Genomic DNA, 21,243 nt, shown 5'->3' with positions numbered 1-21,243 from the left:
CCAAAACTAACTGAAAAACCCCTCCTGGGGAGTCCCAACCTGGCACCTCGCTTCCATGCCCTCTGTGGGTTGTAGCCCTTGACTTATCTTGCACATATCTGGGGATGCAAATCCCTGTTGGCTGCAGAAGAAGGCCGTCTGCCTGTCTGGTAAGTTCCAGCTGTCACTTCTTGGCCTGCCAAGAGAATGAAAACCAAACATCCGTGCACAGACTTAACAGCACATGGGCCAAAACCTGATAATTCTGCTACTCACCATCCTCCTCAGAATGCCCGGGTTCTGGGCCTGCACGCTCCGGGTGTGCTAGGATTCTGACGCCATCATTGCAGGGCACACCTACGTTAAGGGGAGACAATGCTGAAACTCGAGAGGACTCTCACTCCTCCTCCCTACCTCCCCGACTCACCACAACTCCTTGGCCACTGCTCTGGGCTACCAGGATGGGACCTTGAAATGCAAAATCAGTAGGCTTCATCACAGGGTCCTGTAATACTTCCAGAGGGCTCATAAGTGCAGCAAACCCAGTCCATCAGCCAGCTGGTGACAGGGGCTTAGCATACTCCCAGTGGATTCCCTAAAGCACAAAAACAAGAATGGATGATTACAGTTGCACCAAAAACTGAAATCTTAGCAAGAACAACTGCTTCTGTCCACTGCTCACCTGGCACACTGGGCTTTGACTGCTGCTATCTGCCTGGACCTCCTAAAAATAAAGGCACAGAACAGGGCTGTAACAGAGTCACCATTTAGTCTTCCCCTGTAAATGCAAACAATGACTGACCTGCTCATGGGAAGTTCCTCACCAAGGATTCGGGCCCCACACCCACAGACTTGAAATGTCTGCATCTGAAAGGAAGTTAGGACTAATGTCAAACCGCTACAGGACAACTTAACCGTACCAAACATGTTATGTCAATCTCCTAACACAATATGGAGCCCAACTACACCCTGCATTACTAATTTCAAGTCCCCAGGACTTGTGCTATTACAGGCTATGCAGCAGGGCAGAGCAGCTCCGGGACAAATACGTGCAGACACCCGTGACACAGGACAGGACATGACAAACCAGGAGACAGAACAGGGAGGGAGAGCTTTTGAGGAGAAGAAAGGACTGAGAGACCCAAAGAACAGAGAGTGCACCAGAGAAAAGTGACAGGACACACACCGGAACTGCTCTGCCCTGCGCACCTCAGCACTGAGATCAAAACAGACACTTTCCCTTCAGCTGGCCTAAGGAGACGCTTCTTAGACATCCCCGTATCCAAAACTGACTCAAAAACCCCTCCTGGGGACTCCCAACCTGGCACCTCGCTTCCATGCCCTCTGTGGGTTGTAGCCCTTGACTTATCTGGCATATATCTGGGGATCCAAATCTCCATCGGGTGCAGAACAAGGCCTCCTGCCTGTCTGGGAAACTCCAGTTGTCACCAGACTGTTCTCTCTTGGTCTGCCAAGACAAAGAAAACCAAACATCAGTGCACAACCGTAACAGCACAATGGCCAAAACCTGACAATTCTGCTACTCACCATTCTCTACAGAATGGTCGGGCCACACACCGCAGGCGTGCTTGGAGGCCGACAGCATCATCTCAGGGTACACCTAGATTAAGTGGAGAAAGGGTGACATGGCATTGCTGAAACTTGAGTGGACTCTCACTCCTCCTCCCTACCTCCCCGACTCACCACAACTCCTTGGCCACTGCTCTGGGTTACCAGGATGGGACCTTGAAATGCAAAATCAGTAGGCTTCATCACAGGGTCCTGTAATACTTCCAGAGGACTCACAAGCACAGCAAACCCAGTCCATCAGCCAGCTGCTGACAGGGGCTTGGCATACTCCCAGTGGATTCCCTAAAGCACAAAAACAAGAATGGCTGCTTACAGTTGCACCAAAAACTGAAACCTGAGCAAGAACAACTGCTTCTCTCCAGTGCTCACCTGGCACAATGGGCCTTGACTGCTGCTATCTGCCTGGACTTCCTAAAAATAAAGGCAAAGAACACCGCTGTAACAGAGTCACCACTTAGGCTTCCCCTGTAAATGCAAACAATGACTGACCTGCTCATGGGAAATTCTTCACCCAGAACTGTGGCCCTCTGGCACTGATTTGAACTGTCTGCATCTGAAAGGAAGTTAGGACTAATGTCAAATAGCTGCAGGACAACTTAACACCACCAAACATGTTCTGGTAATCTCCTAATACAATTTGGAGCCCAGCTGCACCCTGCATTACCAATTTCAAGTCCCCAGGACTTGTGCTATTACAGGCTATGCAGCAGGGCAGAGCAGCTCCGGGACAAATACGTGCAGACACCCGTGACACAGGACGTGACAAACGAGGGGACAGGACAGGGAGAGAGAGCTTTCCACAAGAAGAAAGGACTGGGAGACCCAAAGAACACAGAGTGCACCAGAGACAAGTGACAGGACACACACCGGAACTGCTCTGCCCTGCGCACCCCGCCACTGTGATCAAAAGAGACACTTTTCCTTTAGCTGGCCTAAGGAGACACTTCTTGGACATCCTCATCTCCAAAACTAACTGAAAAACCCCTCCTGGGGAGTCCCAACCTGGCACCTCGCTTCCATGCCCTCTGTGGGTTGTAGCGCTTGACTTATCTTGCACATATCTGGGGATGCAAATCCCTGTTGGCTGCAGAAGAAGGCCGTCTGCCTGTCTGGTAAGTTCCAGCTGTCACTTCTTGGCCTGCCAAGAGAATGAAAACCAAACATCAGTGCACAGACTTAACAGCACATGGGCCAAAACCTGATAATTCTGCTACTCACCATCCTCCTCAGAATGCCCGGGTTCTGGGCCTGCACGCTCCGAGTGTGCTTGGATTCTGACGCCATCATTGCAGGGCACACCTACGTTAAGGGGAGACAATGCTGAAACTCGAGAGGACTCTCACTCCTCCTCCCTACCTCCCCGACTCACCACAACTCCTTGGCCACTGCTCTGGGCTACCAGGATGGGACCTTGAAATGCAAAATCAGTAGGCTTCATCACAGGATCCTGTAATACTTCCAGAGGGCTCATAAGTGCAGGAAACCCAGTCCATCAGCCAGCTGCTGACAGGGGCTTGGCATACTCCCAGTGGATTCCCTAAAGCACAAAAACAAGAATGGATGCTTACAGTTGCACCAAAAACTGAAACCTGAGCAAGAACAACTGCTTCTCTCCAGTGCTCACCTGGCACAATGGGCCTTGACTGCTGCTATCTGCCTGGACTTCCTAAAAATAAAGGCAAAGAACACCGCTGTAACAGAGTCACCACTTAGGCTGCTTCCCCTGTAAATGCAAACAATGACTGACCTGCTCATGGGAAGTTCTTCACCCAGAACTGTGGCCCTCTGGCACTGATTTGAACTGTCTGCATCTGAAAGGAAGTTAGGACTAATGTCAAACAGCTGCAGGACAACTTAACACCACCAAACATGTTCTGGTAATCTCCTAATACAATTTGGAGCCCAGCTGCACCCTGCATTACCAATTTCAAGTCCCCAGGACTTGTGCTATTACAGGCTATGCAGCAGGGCAGAGCAGCTCCGGGACAAATATGTGCAGACACCCGTGACACAGGACGTGACAAACGAGGGGACAGGACAGGGAGAGAGAGCTTTCCACAAGAAGAAAGGACTGGGAGACCCAAAGAACACAGAGTGCACCAGAGACAAGTGACAGGACACACACCGGAACTGCTCTGCCCTGCGCACCTCAGCACCGAGATCAAAACAGACACTTTTCCTTTAGCTGGCCTAAGGAGACACTTCTTGGACATCCTCATCTCTAAAACTGACTCAAAAACCCCTCCTGGGGAGTCCCAACCTGGCACTTCGCTTCCATGCCCTCTGTGGGTTGTAGCTCTTGATTTATCTTGCACATATCTGGGGATTCAAATCCCCATCAGCTGCCGAAGGGGGCCACTACTCCCATCCCCAGGCCATGGACCCAACTTATCTTTTGGATGACTGGAAATGCAAATCCACGTTGGACATGAAATGAGTCTGCCTCGGAGGGGATCTCCTGTTGGCCTCTTATTCAGCTAGAATAAAGAACAGGAAAATCAATGGTTGAGTTTAGTGTTATGTGGGCCAAATCCCAGCAAGTCAGATACTTATCCTCTCCTGAGTGTGCTTGGGTGCTCAAGTCTCCAGTTCCATCCCTAGTCTAAGGTTTGGCTGTTATTATGAGTAGCACCTGGTTTAGAGAGGCAAAGTTACATGGCATTTCTGTGAGTTCAGTGGATGAGCTTGTGTGCTGTATGACACACGGATGCCTCTGCTATACTTGTGAAAAGCCTTGCAAATAGACACCATTTCTCACCCTACTGCCTGCAAAACCCCACCATGATAACTCTTAACTCGGTACCCTGCTCACTCTCCCACTCCTAGTCCCAATCCTCAACTCACCTGAAGCCTCAATCTCAGACATCATCTTTGACACAGGGCAGATCTCTTTTGGAACATGATCACTCTGCTGAAAAAATGCTGTACTCGACACAACCTGGAATTATAGGAAGTTGCACTCCTCCTAAAAAAAAAAAAAAAAAAAAAAAAAAAAAAATTAGAGATTACAAAAGCACCACCCCTGAATGCACAACCCCAAATCATGAATTTAAATACTACCTGTGTTCAGTGTTGTTTTCCTCACAGTATCTTCAAAGCCTCTGTTGCATTAGAAGCCCAAAACACCTGCAGAGAACAAACCGAGATAAGCTGAAAGAGCCTCTTCACAAAAATGAGAGGAGAGCACTTACCCCAGTGGATCCCAAAGACAAAATGAAGCCTCTTAGCAAAGGCTGGGGTTAATATACCCCTGATTGGGCTGATTCAGAGCAGCTGTGGCTGTTTGGCTCCTCTGATTTGAGTTCAAGGGGAATAATGGGCTGGATACAGAAGAAAACTCTTCAGGGAAATGATAGCTGCTTCTCTGTGTCACCCTCCAGCTGCCGCTGCCCCCCTCAGCATCTCCCTGTGTCACCCACTGTCCCCTCCCCCTGTTCCTCCCTCAGCTCCCAGCCTCTGTCACCCTCAAACCCCCACAGTGCCCCTCAAGCTGCCCCTCAGCCTCTATGCCATGAAAAGACCCTAAAAAAACATTAAAATGCCCTAAAAACACCCTCATCCTCACTATGTCATAAAACCCCCATGAAATCATAAAAATAGGCTCAGAATACCCTTAAAATACAATAAAATTACCCTACTTTAAAAAAACCCTAAACCACCCCTAAAAATCCCCAAAGAACCTTTAAAAATCCCTAAACATTCCTAAAAGAGCTCTAAAAATAGCCCCAAAATCCTTAAAACAGACTGATAAGACCCTAAAAACCATAAAACTTCCCTCAAAAAACCTAAAAATACTCTGGTCCTAAGAGTCCTCCACATACCCCCAATAGTCCTAAAAAAGCCCTAAAAATTTTTAAATAGTCTTAAAAAAGCCCCAAGAACACCCCAGAAAAAAAACCCATAGAAATTCTAATTAGTACTAAGAAAGCCCTTGAAGCACCTTAAATAAATCTTTTAAAAACCCTGAAAATACCCTAGAAGTAGCCTAAAACCTCCCAGAAAGTTCCTCAAGAGCTTCTGTGAGAAAACCCCTCAAACACCCTTTAAAAACACTTTAAAAAATACCTTAAAAAGTGCTCAGTCCCAGACACCATCCATGCCTTTTAATTAAAGTCACTGCCTGCAGCTGCTGGGAGGGTTCTGGGGCTGTCCCGGCATTAGGGTCACTGCCTGCAGCTGCTGCTGGGGAAAACTGGTGTTCTTGGGGTGCTGTTTGGGGTGAGCTTAGGGCTTGTTCACCTGTCACCCTCAGGCACCCTCCACTTTGTCCCTCAAGGCACCCCTTGCCTCTCAGGCTCCTTGTGTCACCCTCCAGCTCCCCATTGCATCCTCTCAGTGTCCCTGTGCCCCACTTTTTACTCCTACAGACCCCTTCTGCCTCTCAGCCTCCTTGTGTCACCCTCCAGCTCCCCATTGCAGCCTCTCAGTGTCCCTGTGCCCCACTTTTTACTCCTACAGACCCCTTCTGCCTCTCAGCCTCCTTGTGTCACCCTCCAGCTCCCCATTGCAGCCTCTCAGTGTCCCTGTGCCCCCCTTTTTACTCCTAGAGACCCCTTCTGCCTCTCAGCCTCCTTGTGTCACCCTCCAGCTCCCCATTACAGCCTCTCAGTGTCCCTGTGCCCCCCTTTTTACTCCTACAGACCCCTTCTGCCTCTCAGCCTCCTTGTGTCACCCTCCAGCTCCCCATTGCAGCCTCTCAGTGTCCCTGTGCCTCCCTTTTTAGTCCTACAGACCCTTCTGCCTCTCAGCCTCCTTGTGTCACCCTCCATTCCCGCACCGCAGCCTCTCAGTGTCCCTGTGCCGCCTTTTTATTCCTGCAGACCCTTTCTGCCTCTCAGCTGCCCCCACCCACTCTACCACCCTCAGCCCCAGGACCCTTTGTGACACCGTCTGGGAATCGAGGGCTTTGTAGGGCTCTCGCCCCCCTGGAACCCTGGCACGGGTCAGGAACCCCCCTGTAGAGATCCAAAGTTCGGATTTTTTGCAGTCAGCTGCATGCTCAGGGCCACAGGACTCGGAGCGCAAACTTCGGCTCTTTTCCCTGGGAAAGAAAACTCACCAGTCCAGGTTCATGATGTCAGTTTGTAGGGCTCCCCTGGGACTGTCAGGGCAGGAAAAGACTGAGGTGGGGGCAGATCCTGTCTGGAACTTATCCTTCGATGTTCGGATTTTTGGCACTCAGCTGCCTGCTCAGGGCCACAGGACTCGGAGCGCAAACTTCGGCTCTTTTCCCTGGGAAAGAAAACTCACCAGTCCAGGTTCCTGATGTCAGTTTGTAGGGCTACCCTGGGACTCTCAGGGCAGCACAAGTATGAGGTGGGGGCAGCTCCTGTCTGGGACTTATCCTTCGATGTTCGGATTTTTTGCGGTCAGATGCCCACTCAGGGCCACAGGACTCGGAGCGCAAACATCGGCTCTTTTCCCTGGGAAAGAAAACTCACCAGTCCAGGTTCCTGATGTCAGTTTGTAGGACTCTTTTTGGACTGTGAGGGCAGCACAAGTATGAGGTGGGGGCAGCTCCTGTCTGGGACTTATCCTTCGATGTTCCGATTTTTTGCACTCAGCTGCCCTCTCAGGGCCACAGGACTCGGAGCGCAAACCTCGGCTCTTTTCCCTGGGAAAGAAAACTCACCAGTCCAGGTTCCTGATGTCAGTTTGTAGGGCTCCCCTGGGACTCTCAGGGCAGCACAAGTATGAGGTGGGGGCAGCTCCTGTCTGGGACTTATCCTTTGATGTTCGGATTTTTTGCGGTCAGCTGCCCGCTCAGGGCCATAGGACTCGGGGCGCAAACATCGGCTCTTTTCCCTGGGAAAGAAAACTCACCAGTCCAGGTTCCTGATGTCAGTTTGTAGGGCTCCCCTGGGACTCTCATGACAGCACAAGTATGAGATGGGGGCAGCTCCTGTCTGGGACTTATCCTTTGATGTTCGGATTTTTTGCACTCAGCTGCCTGCTCAGGGCCACAGGACTCGGAGCGCAAACATCGGCTCTTTTCCCTGGGAAAGAAAACTCACCAGTCCAGGTTCCTGATGTCAGTTTGTAGGGCTCTCCTGGGACTGTCAGGGCAGCCACCGTGTACAAGTTAAACAGAATTTTCTGTCAGAACTGGGACTTTCAGTGCACCCCAGGTGCTACTCGACTGCCACATACACACAGAGGGCTTCGTGAGGTGCTCTGGGGTTGGTCAGTCCTGCTCCAAGCCCTGCTGATGCCCCTGTGATTTTAACACTTTCCTCAAGGAGGGCGCAGTATTTGCCCCTAGAGCTTAATTTCTCAAGTTTTCTTTGGGAAACGCATCCACTTCCTACTTAACAAAGCAGACCCCTCTCCCTGATCTCGGGAAGAGCTGCCTACAGGCATGGGAAGCACCTTCCTCTCCTGATCGCCACGCTCTGCCCTTAAAACACTGTGTTACTGAAGCCAGCTACCTTCCAGACCAAGACTGCCCATGCATGGACAGCGTCCCTTCTCTTTAGGGCCACGGAAAAAGGGCAGAAGCACCTACAGAGGTTCAATGCCCCTCTTGAGCACAAAACACCATGAACCTGCACCTCCTTCTGCTTGCAGGGAAGATAATGAAATGCCTCAAGGTAAAAAATGATAAATGGTAAAAAATTATTACAAGAGGGTAGAAATGATGCCACTTTCACTCCACTGCTAGAAATGACACATAAAACATCAAAAAACACCTGTACCTGTTCCGTTTTCAGACTGAAGCAACAGCATATTCCTGGCTTCTAATGCTGCAGGGACAACAGCACTGAAGGGAAATGTTTGGATAATCACGTCTTCATTTAAAGAGAACCCAATTTCTTCATCTAAGCCATCACTGCCCTCCATCAGAACAGCCAGCATATCCACGACATCTAATAAGTGAAGGAAAAGAAATGTCAGCAGAGGATTCAGACTAACTGGGAAAACAACACAGGTAGAATGCAACATTATAGGAACACAAGGTATCTTTTTGGTCCCAAAAAAAACCCAAAAACAAAAACACCAAACCACTGGAAAAACAAACCAAAACAAAAAGAACCCCAAAAAACCCAAAGGCACATTTGTCAGGCAATACAATGTTAAGAGCAGCACAAAAATCACAGCTGTACTTCACTCTACCTTTCAATGCTGCTGTCCAGCACAGGTTGCCCAGAGAAGCTGTGGCTGCCCCCGGATCCCTGGAAGTGTCCAAGGCCAGGCTGGACAGGGCTTAGAGCACCCTGGGATGGTGGAAGGTGTCCCTGCCCACGACAGGGGGTGGAACGGGACGAGCTTTAAAAAAAGGCGCCTTCCCATCCAAACCCTTCTGGGATTCCACGATTCTATGAACAGCTCCGGGCAGAAGGACTAAATTTCCATTGTAGTTTGAAAATGCTGCTGCAAGAGCACAACGAGAGATTTCAAATACCATTAAAGTGGCACAACCACATCAAAAATTACATTTGGGGGTAAAGTGGCAACTCTGCAATTCCAACTTCTGCTACCAAGGACACATGGAGGGCTGAATCCTGGAGGTCCTTACATAACAGGATTTCTAGAGTTATCCATCCCCAGGCTGCTGCTTAGGGTTAGAAAAGGTAGCCCCAAGCCATGCAATTCTGTTCTTAAGGGGTTAGCACATACCATCAATGTGAGAGACAGGGATGCTGATGTTATCAGAGTCCTGGAGCAACCTGGAGCATGCTGGCTTCCTGAACCAGGTCTGCTGTCTTGTCCGTGTAGGGGTAGGGCTTTGTCCTCAGCTTCAGCAGGATCTGTCAGCAAAGGCGGAGAGAAAAGTAAGCGCACCAGCTCTCAAGCGTAGGGGAACCATGTGCTGCTAAGGAAGACCACGGGCTAAAAGTGCTTGGAAGCCGGGCGGGTTTTAGGAGGACAAGTTCCATACTACTTCTGCGTGATTCTGTCTACAGTTCCTGCTCTACAAACCAAATACATCAAAAACACCTTAAATTAACAACACTCCCGCGCCGTCTCGGTGGTTTTTGGCCCGGCGCTGGCCGGGGAGCTGCAGTACCGGCCTCCGTCCACAAGGCGGCAGCACTTTTCAAGCGACTCCGCGACAAGGCACTCGCAAGATGGCGGCCCGTGGGGACCTTGATGGAGAGAGGCGTATTACGCCGATGCCTGTCGGCTCCCGCCAAAAACCCGCACGCTCCCGGTGCTGCTAACCCCACAGCCCGTGTGCACTGCACCGGAACCGCCGCGGAAAATCCCGTCGGGGGGCGCCGGCGTTGGGGACAATTCAGGCAGTGTAGAAAACACACATGGGTCCTCGAATGCCAACGTCCTCTTTTTCGCGCCATCTTGAGAAGGTCAAGCGAGTCCGCGACAAGCCACTCCCAAGATGGCGGCCGCGGGCGGCTGGCTGCAGTACCGCCCTCTGCCCACAAGGCGGCAGCACTGCCGCCCGCCACCGCCGGGGGCCGCCGCTCGCCTCGGGGCCGCGGGCGGGGCCGGCGGCAGAAAAGAACGGGCGCGATGCCCTCCGGAACCTGCCCTGCAGCAAATGCCCCAAAACATCCCGCGCGGAAAAGAACGCCAGCAAAAAACCCCTGCCTCTAACCCAATAGGAACCAAAAGTAAAAACCTTTTCTTTTAAACTGCATTTCAATATATTTTTTTTTATATTTTTCATATTTATATTCACATTCGGATTTATAATTCGGATTTAAAGGCCGGCAGGGGAGGGAAGAGGGACGGTGGACACAGGAGGGAGAGAGGGGGAATAGAACGGAATAGCGGGGCAGAGACAGGACAGGAATGAGCCGGGTTTGGGGGGAAGACGGAAACGGGGGAAAGAGAGATAACTGAGGGGAACACGGGGAAGGAGGAAGGGGCGGTAGAGAGAGGGACAGGACGGGGAGCCTCACAGCGCCCCGGCGCCCCGCCCTGCCCGGGATGCTGCGCTCGGCGGGGCTCGGCTCGGTTCGGCTGGACTCGGCTCCGCGGTCCGTTTCGGCTTCTTTCGGCTAAGCTCGGCTATTAGCGCCTGCATTCGGCTCCATTCGCCTCTTGGCACAGCTCGGCTCAACTCGGAGCCGCTCGGCTCCTCGGGCCCTTTCGGCTACTTTCGCCTACGCTCACCTATTATCGCCCACACCCGCCTCCATTCGCCCATTCCCCACACCTCGGCTCCCTTCGGCCCACACATTTCCTCAGGGCACCTCATTCCACGGGACACAAACTGCAGCCCCTAAAAGGCTTGCGGCTCTTTCAAGACACAGACGTGTAACTTTCCCAGTTGTTCTTGGAGTCCTCTCTTGGTCATTCCCGAGGGTCTCAGGTGTCCCCAGGCCCCACTCCCAGGACATCCATGAATCCTGGGGGTCCAGACCCTTTGGAGAGGAATTCTGGGGATCCAGAGGTGAATCCGAGACCCCTCAAATCCCATTCTGAGTTGTCCACATTTTGGGAACCAGAAAAATCCTAATCTCAATCCCGAAGTTACCCCATTCCCATGGAATCAGGACATGAAAAACCCCAAAAGCCAAATAAAAAAAATCCTGGAAAAATCCCCAAATTCCCAGCCTGAGCCCCCCTGATTTTGAAAACCAGGAAAATCCCAGTCCTGGGAAAATCCTAATCCCAAAGTTTCTCCTTTCCCATGGAATTAGGACCTGGAAAAACCAAAAAGCCAAAAAACCCAGAAAAAACCCCCCAACTTCCCCCCAAAAATTCTAAATCTTTTCCAACCAACCAAAACTTCTGGGATTTAAAGCAGATGGAATTTTTTATTTTTAATATGAAAAGCGGGAATTAAAAAATTCCAAGGGAATCCCGAGGGATCCCAGTTGGAGCCTCCAGGGTCAAACGTGGGACTGGGGCAGTCCTGGGCCAAAATTCCCAGGAATTCTGGCCTGTGCCCATTCCCCACCTCACCAGGAGACTCCGATAATTTAGGGAAATAAATACAGGGAATAAAATCCCAAAATCACGGGAATTCCAACAATAATCATTTGGGGGAAAAAGCATGGATTTCTGCAGGAAAAGCCTGGAATTCTGTGAGAAAAAAACACAGGATTCTGAGGGGAAAACATGGAATTTTTAGGGTTGGGAGAGTATTTTCCAAGTCCAAGAGTGGTGCTGGAGGTCAGAGGTGGTAACTCCCAGAGTTTTGGAATTTTTCTTCAGGAAAAAAGCAGAATCCAAGATTTTGATTTGGAAACTCCCAAAAAAAAAAAAAGGTGAAATCCCGAATCCGGTTGGGAAATACCTCTGGAATCCACACAGGAATGGCGAGAGCCAGAAAATCACTGGGAAAAAGGGGGAAATTTCCCGATTCCAACCTGGAATCGTGCCCTAGGTAATCCCAAACTTCTTCCCTCAGGAAGGGCTCTGAGTCCAGCTGGGAATTCCGATCATTCCAAAGGGGAAGGGTCTAGCTGGGCCCGGATCCCGAAATTCAGGTTTCCACCACTCGGATCAGGGGCAGCGGCTTTGGGCCTGGGAGGCGTTTGCTGGGAAAAGGGGAAGAAGAAGAAAGAAAAAAAAAAAAATTTCAGTAGGAAAAAAAAAGAAGGAAAAGGGTTTTGGGGTGATTGGATTCCCAAAAATTCCTGCGGGAGGGATTTGGAATCTGCTGGAGACATGGAAAAATTAGGGGAGATTTCAATTATCCCCAAATGTGAAAGAGCATCCCAAAATTCCAAAAGTTGGTCCCTAAATCCAGAAGTGAATCCCAAAATCCAACCGTTCATCCCAAAATCCCAAAGAAAATCCCAAACTCCACGCAGCACTTCCAAAATTGCAGCCCCAAATCGAAAAGTTCATTGCCCAATTCAAGGAGAATCCCCAAATCCAGAAGAGATCCCAGCATTCCTGACCCAAATCCTGGAATTCCTGACCCTGATCCCAGAATTCCCAACCCTGATCCCAGAATTCCCGCGGCACCTGCTGACGTATTCTGACTTGGAGCGTGCGCGGCTGCTGCTCCCGCCCCGGCTCACTTGTTTCTCGATCAGGTGCTCAATCCGGTCATGCATCTCCAGATTCTGGGGAAAAAAATGGGATTTGGGATCGGGAAAGGGTTTTCCAACCCTGGGGAGCTGCCTTGGGATGGTCCTTCTGTGCGCGGAACAGGAATTTTTGGGATTTGGGGGAATTTGGAGTGTGGGAATGGGACTGGGGAGTTCCTGAGTTATTTGGGAAGGTTTGTCCCAGGAAAAATGAGGATCAGGGGGAATTTTCCCTCTCAAAGTCCTCAATCTCACTTTTGTCTTGGGAATTTCCAGGAATTTCCCAAATCCTGGTGGAAATGGTCTGGCTCAGGTTGGGAATTCAGGTTTTCTCTGGCTTTTTTTTTTGGTCTTTTGAGATTTTCTAGGTCTTGATTCCCTCCCTTTTCCCACATTTTTCCTGCTTTTCCCCCATTTCCAGTTCCCCAACCACCCCCACAAGGAGCCCAACCCCAATCCCAACATTCCAAAAAGATCCAAGCTTGGATTCAGCCCCCAAAATTCTGGGCCCCACCTCTGCTTCCAGGTAGGAAACTCTTTCCTTCAGCTCCTGGATCGCCGCGTCCTTGGCATGGATCACGCTCTTGGAGTTCTGCAGCTGCAACACAGACATTCCCAAAGGATTGGGAATTCCCGGAATTTTTCCAGAGTTTTTCCTGATTTTCCCCTTTTCCCCCCTGTTTTTTCCTGGATATTTTCCTGATTTTGCCTGGATTTTTCCCATATATTTTCCTGGGTTTTTTCCCGTTTTTTCCCAGTTTTTTTCCTAGTTTTTCTCAGAATTTTCCTGGGTTTTCCTCTGGTTTTTCCCCAAGTTTTTCCCCAATTTTTTCTAATTTTCCCCCCATTTTCCCCCCAGATTTTCCCCCAGTTTTTCCTGGTGTTTCCTGGTTTTCTCCTGTTTTTCCCTGCATTTCCTCATTTTTTCCCAGAATTTTTCCCTGGATTTTCTGGGCTTTTTCCCAGTTTTCCCATCACCTGCTCGATCATCTGGCGGACTTTGCGCTGCTGGCTCTTGAGCATGTCGTCCAGATGATGGATTTTCTCCCGGAGCCCCGCCACCTCCTTCTCCAGCTGGGACGAGCTGAGAAAATACCAGGAGAAATCTCCAGGAACAGCCTCCAAAAAAACTGAGAATGCCCACATAAAAAAAAAAAACCCTAGAATTCGTACTCCCAAAACAGCCTGGGAATGGTCACATCCAAAAAAAATTGGGGAGTGTTCAGCTATAAAAACTCTGATTCCTCACAGCAAAAAAACTTGGGAATGCTCATCCCAAAAAAAAAAAACTGGGAATGTTCACCTAAAATAAACTGGGAATGTTCATAGCAAAACAACTCTGGAAATCCCACTCAAAAAACAAAAAGGGAACGTCCACCTGCAAAAAAAGCCTGGGAATGTCCACCACGAAAGAAAACAAGAATGCTCACCCCCAAAAAAAAACTGGGAATGCCCATCCCAAAAAAATTTGGGAATGTCCAGCCCCCCAAAAAACTGTGAATGCCCATCCCAAAAAACCCTTGTATATCAGGAATGAGTCAGGATACCAGGAATTGGGCATTCCTGGGATCTTCTCATTCCCAGCATTCCCATCCCAGGATTCCCCCATTCCCAGAATTCCCATTCCCAGATTCCCACCGCTCCTGCTGTGCTGCTCTCTCCCCTTCCGCCTTCCGGAGCCGCTCCAGCTCCGCCTGTCCCGACTCCATCTGCGCCAGCAGATCCCGGTGATCCTGTGGATTGGGGAATGGGATTCAGGAATGGGATAATGGGATACAGGAATGGGATCCAGGAATGGGATAATGGGATAAGGAAATGGGATCCAGGGATGGGATAGCAGGAAACCAGGAATGGGTCAAGATATCAGGAATGGGGTGGGATATCGGGAATGGCCCCAGCTCTTCCCAATCCCAAATCCACTCATCCCAATCCTGGTTCCTGATCCCAAACTCTCCAACCCCGATCCCAAATCACCTTTTCCATGCCTGCCAGGAGCCTCTGGAGCTGCTCCACCTCCGTCTCCGCTCGGCTGCGGGCGGAATTCGCCCGCTCCACGTCCTCCTGGCACCGCAACAGCGCCCTCTGCAACGGGAGATCCGGGAATTCTGGGAATTCCAGCTCTCAGGACACATTCCGGAACTTTCCTGGAGATCCCTCAAAAAGCCCCAAGGGGAATAGTTCCTCAAAAAACCAAGCATCTCCTCTAAAATTCCAACATTTGGACAAAATCGCCCCTAAAATCCCAGAATTTGGGCAAAATTCTCCCACAAGATTCCCAAATCTGGGTGAAATTCCGGATTTTTGGGAATTCCAGGCTCACCTCGAGGCCGTCCCGCTCCAGCTGGTGCCGCTTTTCCGCCTCCTGGAGCCTCCACAGGAGCTGTGGGGCCTCGGGATCCTCCTGTGGGAACGGCCCAAAAAGGTCCCAGATGGCCCCAAATGGCCCCAGTGTCCCCAAAATATCCAAGATGCCAAAATTCCAAAATTCTGTTTTTTCCAATAGCTCAAAAATTCACCAAATTTGGCGTTTCTGAGATGTTGAAAATTCCCACATTTTTGAGTTTTCCCAGAGGTCAAGAATCCCAAATTTTGAATTTTCCAAAGGCTCAAAAATTCCCAAATTTTGGGATTTTTAGCTAAAAACAGAACCAAATACCAGTTAAAACTTGGAATTTCAGGACCTGAAATTTGGTGGGAAACACCACAAATTCCCAAATTAATCCCAAGTGTTCCCCATTTTTGGGTGGAAAACGGGTTTCTTAAATGTTTTTACCCTGATACTAAGTCCCATCCCAGAAAATTCCAGCTTTCCATTCCCTACCGGGTTTTCCTGGGAATTTCCCCGGCAGGAGCAGCTCTGGTTCCACTTCTCCAGCATCACCTGGAATCCACAAAAAAAGGGGGAAAATCAGGATTTATCCCAAATTTTTTTAACTCCCAGGATTTCTAATTTCCCAGTTTCCTTCTCCCCAATTTCAATGGATGTATTCCCATTTTCCCCCTATTTTTTCAAAGCCTTTTTTCCCAGTTTTAATAGGTTTATTCCCAAATTTCTTCCACATTTTTAAATCCAAGAATTTTGTCCCATTTCCCACGTTTCAACAAATTTATTCCCTATTTAAGTCCATTTATTCCTAAATTTCAATGGATTTATTCCCTTTTTTTTTCCCATTTTTTTTATTTCCTGGACCCGCTCCTGCTTCCCCATTTGGGACAAATTTGGGAATTTTGGCAATGTAGCAACTCCAAAATTTCAGGATCATCCCTGGGAGTTCTGAAATCCCTCCAGAAAATCCCAAATTTCACATTTTTCACCCAAAAATTGGAGTTTTCCATCACAAAAAATTGGAATTTTTCCCTTTTACCACCTCAAAAATGGGAATTCCTCCCTTTTTCCCCTCAAAAAAAATGGGTATTTCCCCTTTTCCCATGAGAAAAATAGCGATTTTTCCACTTTTTCTACCCAAAATCCCTATGGAGTTGTTTTTTCAGGGGAAAATTCCACACTTTTTTTTTTTGTAATTCCCTAATTTTTTACCTCGGAGCTTTCCTGGAATTCACGAAATTCCCGGAATTCACGAAATTCCGTCTGGGTCTGAAGTTTGGTGTTCAAATCTTCCCGGAGTTTTTTGAGGGCACTCCCAACCTGGGAAAAATGGGGAAAACAAAAGAAAAGTTGGGGTTTTTTTTGAAATTTGGGAACTTTCAGGGAATTGGGAGGGGGCAAAAAAAGGAAAAAAATCCAAATAGAAATGGGGGGAAATCCAATGAAATTAAAATAAATGAAAATAAAATTCGGAAATCTGGGGAACTTTTTCGGAATTTGAAGAAAATGCAGGAAAAAAATTGGGGGGAATTCTACAGGAATTTTACGGGAATTTTCTGGGAATTTTGGGATGATTTGGGGGAAATTTGAAGGAATTTTGTGGGAATTTCAGGGGAATTCAGAGAAATTTTTGTGGAATTTGGGGGCATCTGTGGAAATTTTTGGGGGAAATTTGGGGAAATTTTGAGGGGAACTTCTTGGGAGTTTAAGGGGGAATTTGGGCCAAGATTTGAAGAATGATGGGAGGACTTTTAGGGAATTTTGGGAGGATGTTTTGTGAATTTTATGTTAACTCGGTGAATCTTGTGGGAAAACCAGGGAATTTGAAGAAGAATTTTGTAGTAACTTTTTGGGAATTTTGGCATATTTTGGGGGGAATTTTGGAAAAATTTGGGGGAATTTTGAGGGGGATTTTGGAGGAATTTTATGGGAATCTTTTTTTAATTCAGGGGAATTTTCTGCTGAAATTTAATGGGAATTTGTGTGGATTTTTGGGAATTTGTAGGGATTTTGCAGAATTTTCGGGGCATTTTGTGGAATTTTGGGAACTTCACCTCCTGGATGTGCCGGACTTCGCTCTTGAGTTGCGTCACTGGCTCCTCATGGTCGGCGCGAGCCTTGAGATAAACCTGGAACGGAAAAGGGAATGGGGGTAAAATGGGATTGAGAACGTCCTGAATCTCTCTGGGAATTCCAGCAGATCTGGAGGGGTCGGGGCAAGGCTTCCCAAAATTTCCAAGAATATTTTGTCCCCGAATTTTCCCGTTAAATTTGAATTTTCTGGGTTTTTTTCAGGGAGGGGTTTCCCTGCCTGTGGTGCTCCCAGGGAGTGGAATTCCCTGAAATCCACAAGGAATTCCCAAAATTCCAGCTGGGGTCCCTCAAATTCACATTAAATCCAAAAACATCCATATTTTATCTCTAAAATTCCACACGGGATTCCCTCCAGATTCACCTGGAATGCTCTGAAATTCCCATGGAATTTCCAAAATTCCACACAGAATTTCCCAAAATCCAAACTGAATCCCAGAAAATCCACCTGGAATTCCCCAAAATCCTTCAAATCCATCCCCAGATCCAAGGAAAATGCTGTGGGAATTTGAAGGGAATAGTGTGGGGAATTTTGTGAAAAGTTTTTGGCCACTTTTTGGGATCTTTCAGGGGCAATTTTAGGGGAATTTGGGGGAGATTTGGAAGAAATTTTTGGAAAATATTGGGGAATTTTGTGGTCATTTTGGGGAATTTTTTTGGAATTGTAGGGAACTTGGGGACAATTTGTGGGGATTTTTTCAGGAATTTTTGGGAAATTTAGGGACAATTTGAGGAAAAATTTGCTAGAATTTTGATTGGAATTCAGGACAAAATTCCCAAACCACCCCAGGCACCTTTTCCCCCAGGCATCAATCCTAAAACCCTTAAAACCCTGCGATTTGGGGCACCTTGATGATCTCCTCATCCCCATTCTTGGATTTGGGGCATTCTGAGGCCAAAATTAGTGAATTCCTGGGTCTTTTTGTGGAAACTATTGGGGAAATTTAGGGGAACTTTGTGGGGAATTTTGTGGGAATTTTGGGAGAATACTGGGGAAATTTGCAGGAATTTGGGGCCATTTTTGCTGGGCATTTTACCATCCCCTCTTCTCCCTAGGAACAATCCCAAAAGCCCCAAAAATCCCAGGATTTGGGGCACCTTGATGATCTCCTCATCGCCATCCTTGGATTTGACGCACTCCGAGGCCAAGGAATTCCCATCGGATCTCTTGGCCACCATGGCGAAGGCTCTGCCCACCGGCTTTGGGGGAAAATGTGGCGATTTTGGGAAAAAATTCCCGGGAAAATCCCGGAACTGGGATTTGCCACCCTAAGAGTGGTGGCTGGGTGGGAATTGTCCCGAAAATCCCAGATTTGGAGGGAAAATGCCAGGATTTTAATGGAAAATCCAGGATTTTCAGTTGTTTCCTGCTGCAGATAAATCTGGGAAACCATGAGCCCATTCCCTGTCCCAAAATGATCCCAAAAATCCTAGATTTTCCCACAAAAATCCCAGAATTCTTCCAAACTTCCCATTTTCCTCCCCAAAATTCCTGGTTTTACCCCCCAAATCCCCAAATTTCCCCTCAAGACCCCAAATTTTTTCCCCAAAGTTCTCAGAATTTCCCCGAAAATCCCCAGAAAAGTCCCAAATTTCACTTTCTCCCCTCAAAGTCCTGATTTTCACCCAAAAATTCCCCACAAAATTCTCAGAATCATCCCAACATTCCCCTTTTCCCAAAAAAATTCCCATTTCCCCCTCAAATCCAGAATTTTCACCATAATTCCCCCCAAAATTCCCAGCATGATCACAAAACCCACATTTTTCCCCCAAAAATTTCCCATTCTCCTCCCAAAAATTCCCATTTCCCCCCCTCCCCGATTCCCAGATTTTCCCCCAAACTCTCAAATTTCCCCCCAGAATTCTCATTTTCCCCTGAAATTCCCAGGATTCCCCCCTGGAATTCCAAGATTTTCCCCCCAGTCCCGCTTTTTCCACACCTTCTGTTTGGGCCGGGGCTCCCCAGGGGGGTCTCGGGGCAGGAGCAGCCTCAGCACCGGCCCGGCCTCCTAAGGGTTAAACACAGCTTGAAATCGAGACTAAAAACTGGCATTTGGGGCAAAGCCCAGCTCCGGATAAATTGGGAAGAAATCCAGTAAAATTATGGTAAAAATTTGGGATAAATCCTGGAAGAATCTGGGATAAAATGGGAATAAATCCAGGAAAAATCCAGGATAAATCCCACCCTTCCCAGATTTCTCCACTGGGATCAGGAAGGACAAAGAGAAGGAAAACCGATACCAGATCCGGATTTTGGCGGGGGGGGGGGGGGGGGGGAGGGGAATTTTCCAAAAATTCCAGGACTCACCTCTGGATTCCAGGCGGATTTGGGGCCTCCTCCAGAATCTTCCAGGGATCCAGGGGAGTTTGCAGGGCTGGGAAATTCTGGGAATTCCGTGGGGCGCCTCATGCTCAGCTCCTGCTGGGAAAAATCTGCCCTGAACTGGAAAATTCCCAAAATTCCTAAATTTTAATTTCCCAGCCCAGTCCCAGGGGGGATTTTTGGGGAATTCACCAAGAATAGGAATTTTGGGAATCACAAACATCCTGGGATGGGGAATCCCAAAATCCCAACCCCATCCCAGAATTTCAAGGTGACCCCATCCCCAAATTTCAAAGGTGAGTTTTCCAATTTTTCCAAGGTTTTTCCATAATGCTAAAGAATTTTTTGGGAAAAGCTTGGAAGGATGGGGAGGGAATTCCAAAAATTCTGGAATCAGGAATCCAAAAACTTCATGAGTGGGAATTTTGGGAATTCCTGGTAATCCCAAACCGCTCCTTAAAAGGCTGCGAATCAGAAATTTGCCTCTGGAAAAGCGGGAAAAGCAGCCTGGAATCCCAGGAAAACTCCCAGAGTTTGCCAAATCCATAAAAAACTCTGTGATTGTTGGGATTTGAGACACAAATTCCCAAATTTCCCGGGATTTGGGTCGGGGTTGGAGTTTTGGGAATGTACCAGTCTCGCCCCAAGGCCTGGCTGAGAAAAGCAGGAATTAAAAAAAAAAAAAAAACAAAAAAAAAAAATCGGGGAAAAAATTGGGAAAACTCCTCAAATCCTCAAATCCCAGCTGGAAAATGCCGGGATGGCCCCGCCCCCTGGAGTTCGGAATTCCCAAAATAATCGGGATTTTGAGGAGGAATTCCCGGCAATTCCATGGGAAAACGGAGCCGGGAAGATCCCGAAAACCCCAGCATGGGTTTGGGGTTGGAACGTCGGAAAAAGGGATTTGGGATCGCCCAAAAAGCATTCCGGGAATTCCGGGAATGAGGAAAAGGGAAAAGGGACCCGGGAATTGTGGGGAGGAGTTCCGGGGTTTTTAGGGAAGTGACCCCGAGGGAATTTTGGGAGGGGTCCCGGAAATTCCAAAGGGATTTGGGATACCCCAAAAGTCGTTCCAGGAGGAGGGAGAATCCCGGGAATTCCAGGAATTCCGGGAATTGAGGAAAAGGAGGGAGACGGGAATTTTAGGGAGGGGTCCCGGGGATTTTAGTAAAGAGATTCGGGAATTTTGGGAAGGATTTGGGAATTTTGGGAAGAGGTCCCGGGAATTCCAAAGGGATTTGGGATCCCCCAAACTCCTCCCAGGAGGGCGGGAAGAGCGCGGGAGTTCCGGGAGTAGGTAAAGGAGAGGCCCGGCAATTCTGGGGACCGAATCCAGGAATTTCGGGAAAGGGTCCTGAATTTTTTAGGGAAGAGATCCAGGAATTTTGGGAAGGATCAAGGAATTTGGGGCGGGATCCCGGGAATTCCAAAGGGATCCCAAAAGGGGAAAAAAGAAATCTCGGGAGTTCCGGGAAGAGCCCAAGGAAAGGATTTTTGCGGAAGATTCAGGAAGTTTTCGGGAATGCTGCAGGAATTTCTGTGGAAGTTTTGGGGAAGGATTTGGGAATTGGGGGAAGGGTCCCGGGGGGTCCTTACCGGGGATTCCGGGAGCGCGGCCCAGCCCGGGAGCCCGTTCATGGCCCCGCCGCCACTTCCGCCTCACCTGAGCCAGGTGGCCACGCCCACAGCGGCCACGCCCCTTTGGGGCCGCGCCCCTCCCGGGCCGTGCCAAGTTTGGTCAGGCCCATATTTGGGTATGAGGCGGTGGATGCGCCCACAAGGGGGAAAGGGGGGGAAGATGGTACAATTGAGAAAAAGGGGGGAAATTGGGAAAAAGGGGGGGAATTGGGAAAAAAAGGTGGGGGGAAATTGAGAAAAAGGGGGGGGAAGCTATTGGGAAAGTTGGGATAGAAATGGGGGAAAATTGGGATGAAAATAGGCAAAAAAAAGGGACAAATTTGAGATAAAATTGGGGGGGGGGGGGG

The 21,243-nt window shown here is 48.8% G+C and overlaps 1 protein-coding gene across 4 annotated transcripts; it reads right to left on the bottom strand.

Moving 5' to 3' along the window:
• Positions 1-11,274: 11,274 nt before the first annotated feature.
• TUFT1 (tuftelin 1) lies at positions 11,275-20,979 on the bottom strand. Of its 4 annotated transcripts, none has more exons than XM_041721145.2 (14): positions 20,855-20,979; positions 19,244-19,354; positions 18,876-18,944; positions 18,034-18,135; positions 16,899-16,973; positions 16,057-16,164; positions 15,340-15,399; positions 14,839-14,919; positions 14,493-14,600; positions 14,157-14,251; positions 13,497-13,602; positions 13,033-13,116; positions 12,454-12,554; positions 11,275-12,020 (listed from the first exon to the last, which is right to left on the bottom strand). In XM_041721145.2, the coding sequence occupies exons 1-14, from the start codon at positions 20,894-20,896 to the stop codon at positions 11,966-11,968; spliced, it is 1,197 nt and encodes a 398-aa protein (XP_041577079.1). In that variant the 5' UTR covers positions 20,897-20,979; the 3' UTR covers positions 11,275-11,965. The 4 variants fall into 4 exon arrangements, with proteins under 4 accessions (XP_041577079.1, XP_072774643.1, XP_041577080.1 ...); XM_072918542.1 differs by having other exon boundaries at positions 19,244-19,357; positions 20,855-20,954; XM_041721146.2 differs by lacking the exon at positions 20,855-20,979 and adding an exon at positions 19,892-20,175.
• Between the last annotated feature and the right edge of the window lie 264 nt (positions 20,980-21,243).

Source organism: Taeniopygia guttata, chromosome 25 (assembly GCF_048771995.1).
Source record: "Taeniopygia guttata chromosome 25, bTaeGut7.mat, whole genome shotgun sequence".
NCBI lineage: Eukaryota > Metazoa > Chordata > Aves > Passeriformes > Estrildidae > Taeniopygia > Taeniopygia guttata.
The sequence above is the reverse complement of the archived record's forward strand: the minus strand, read 5'-3'. Positions and strand labels throughout refer to the sequence as shown.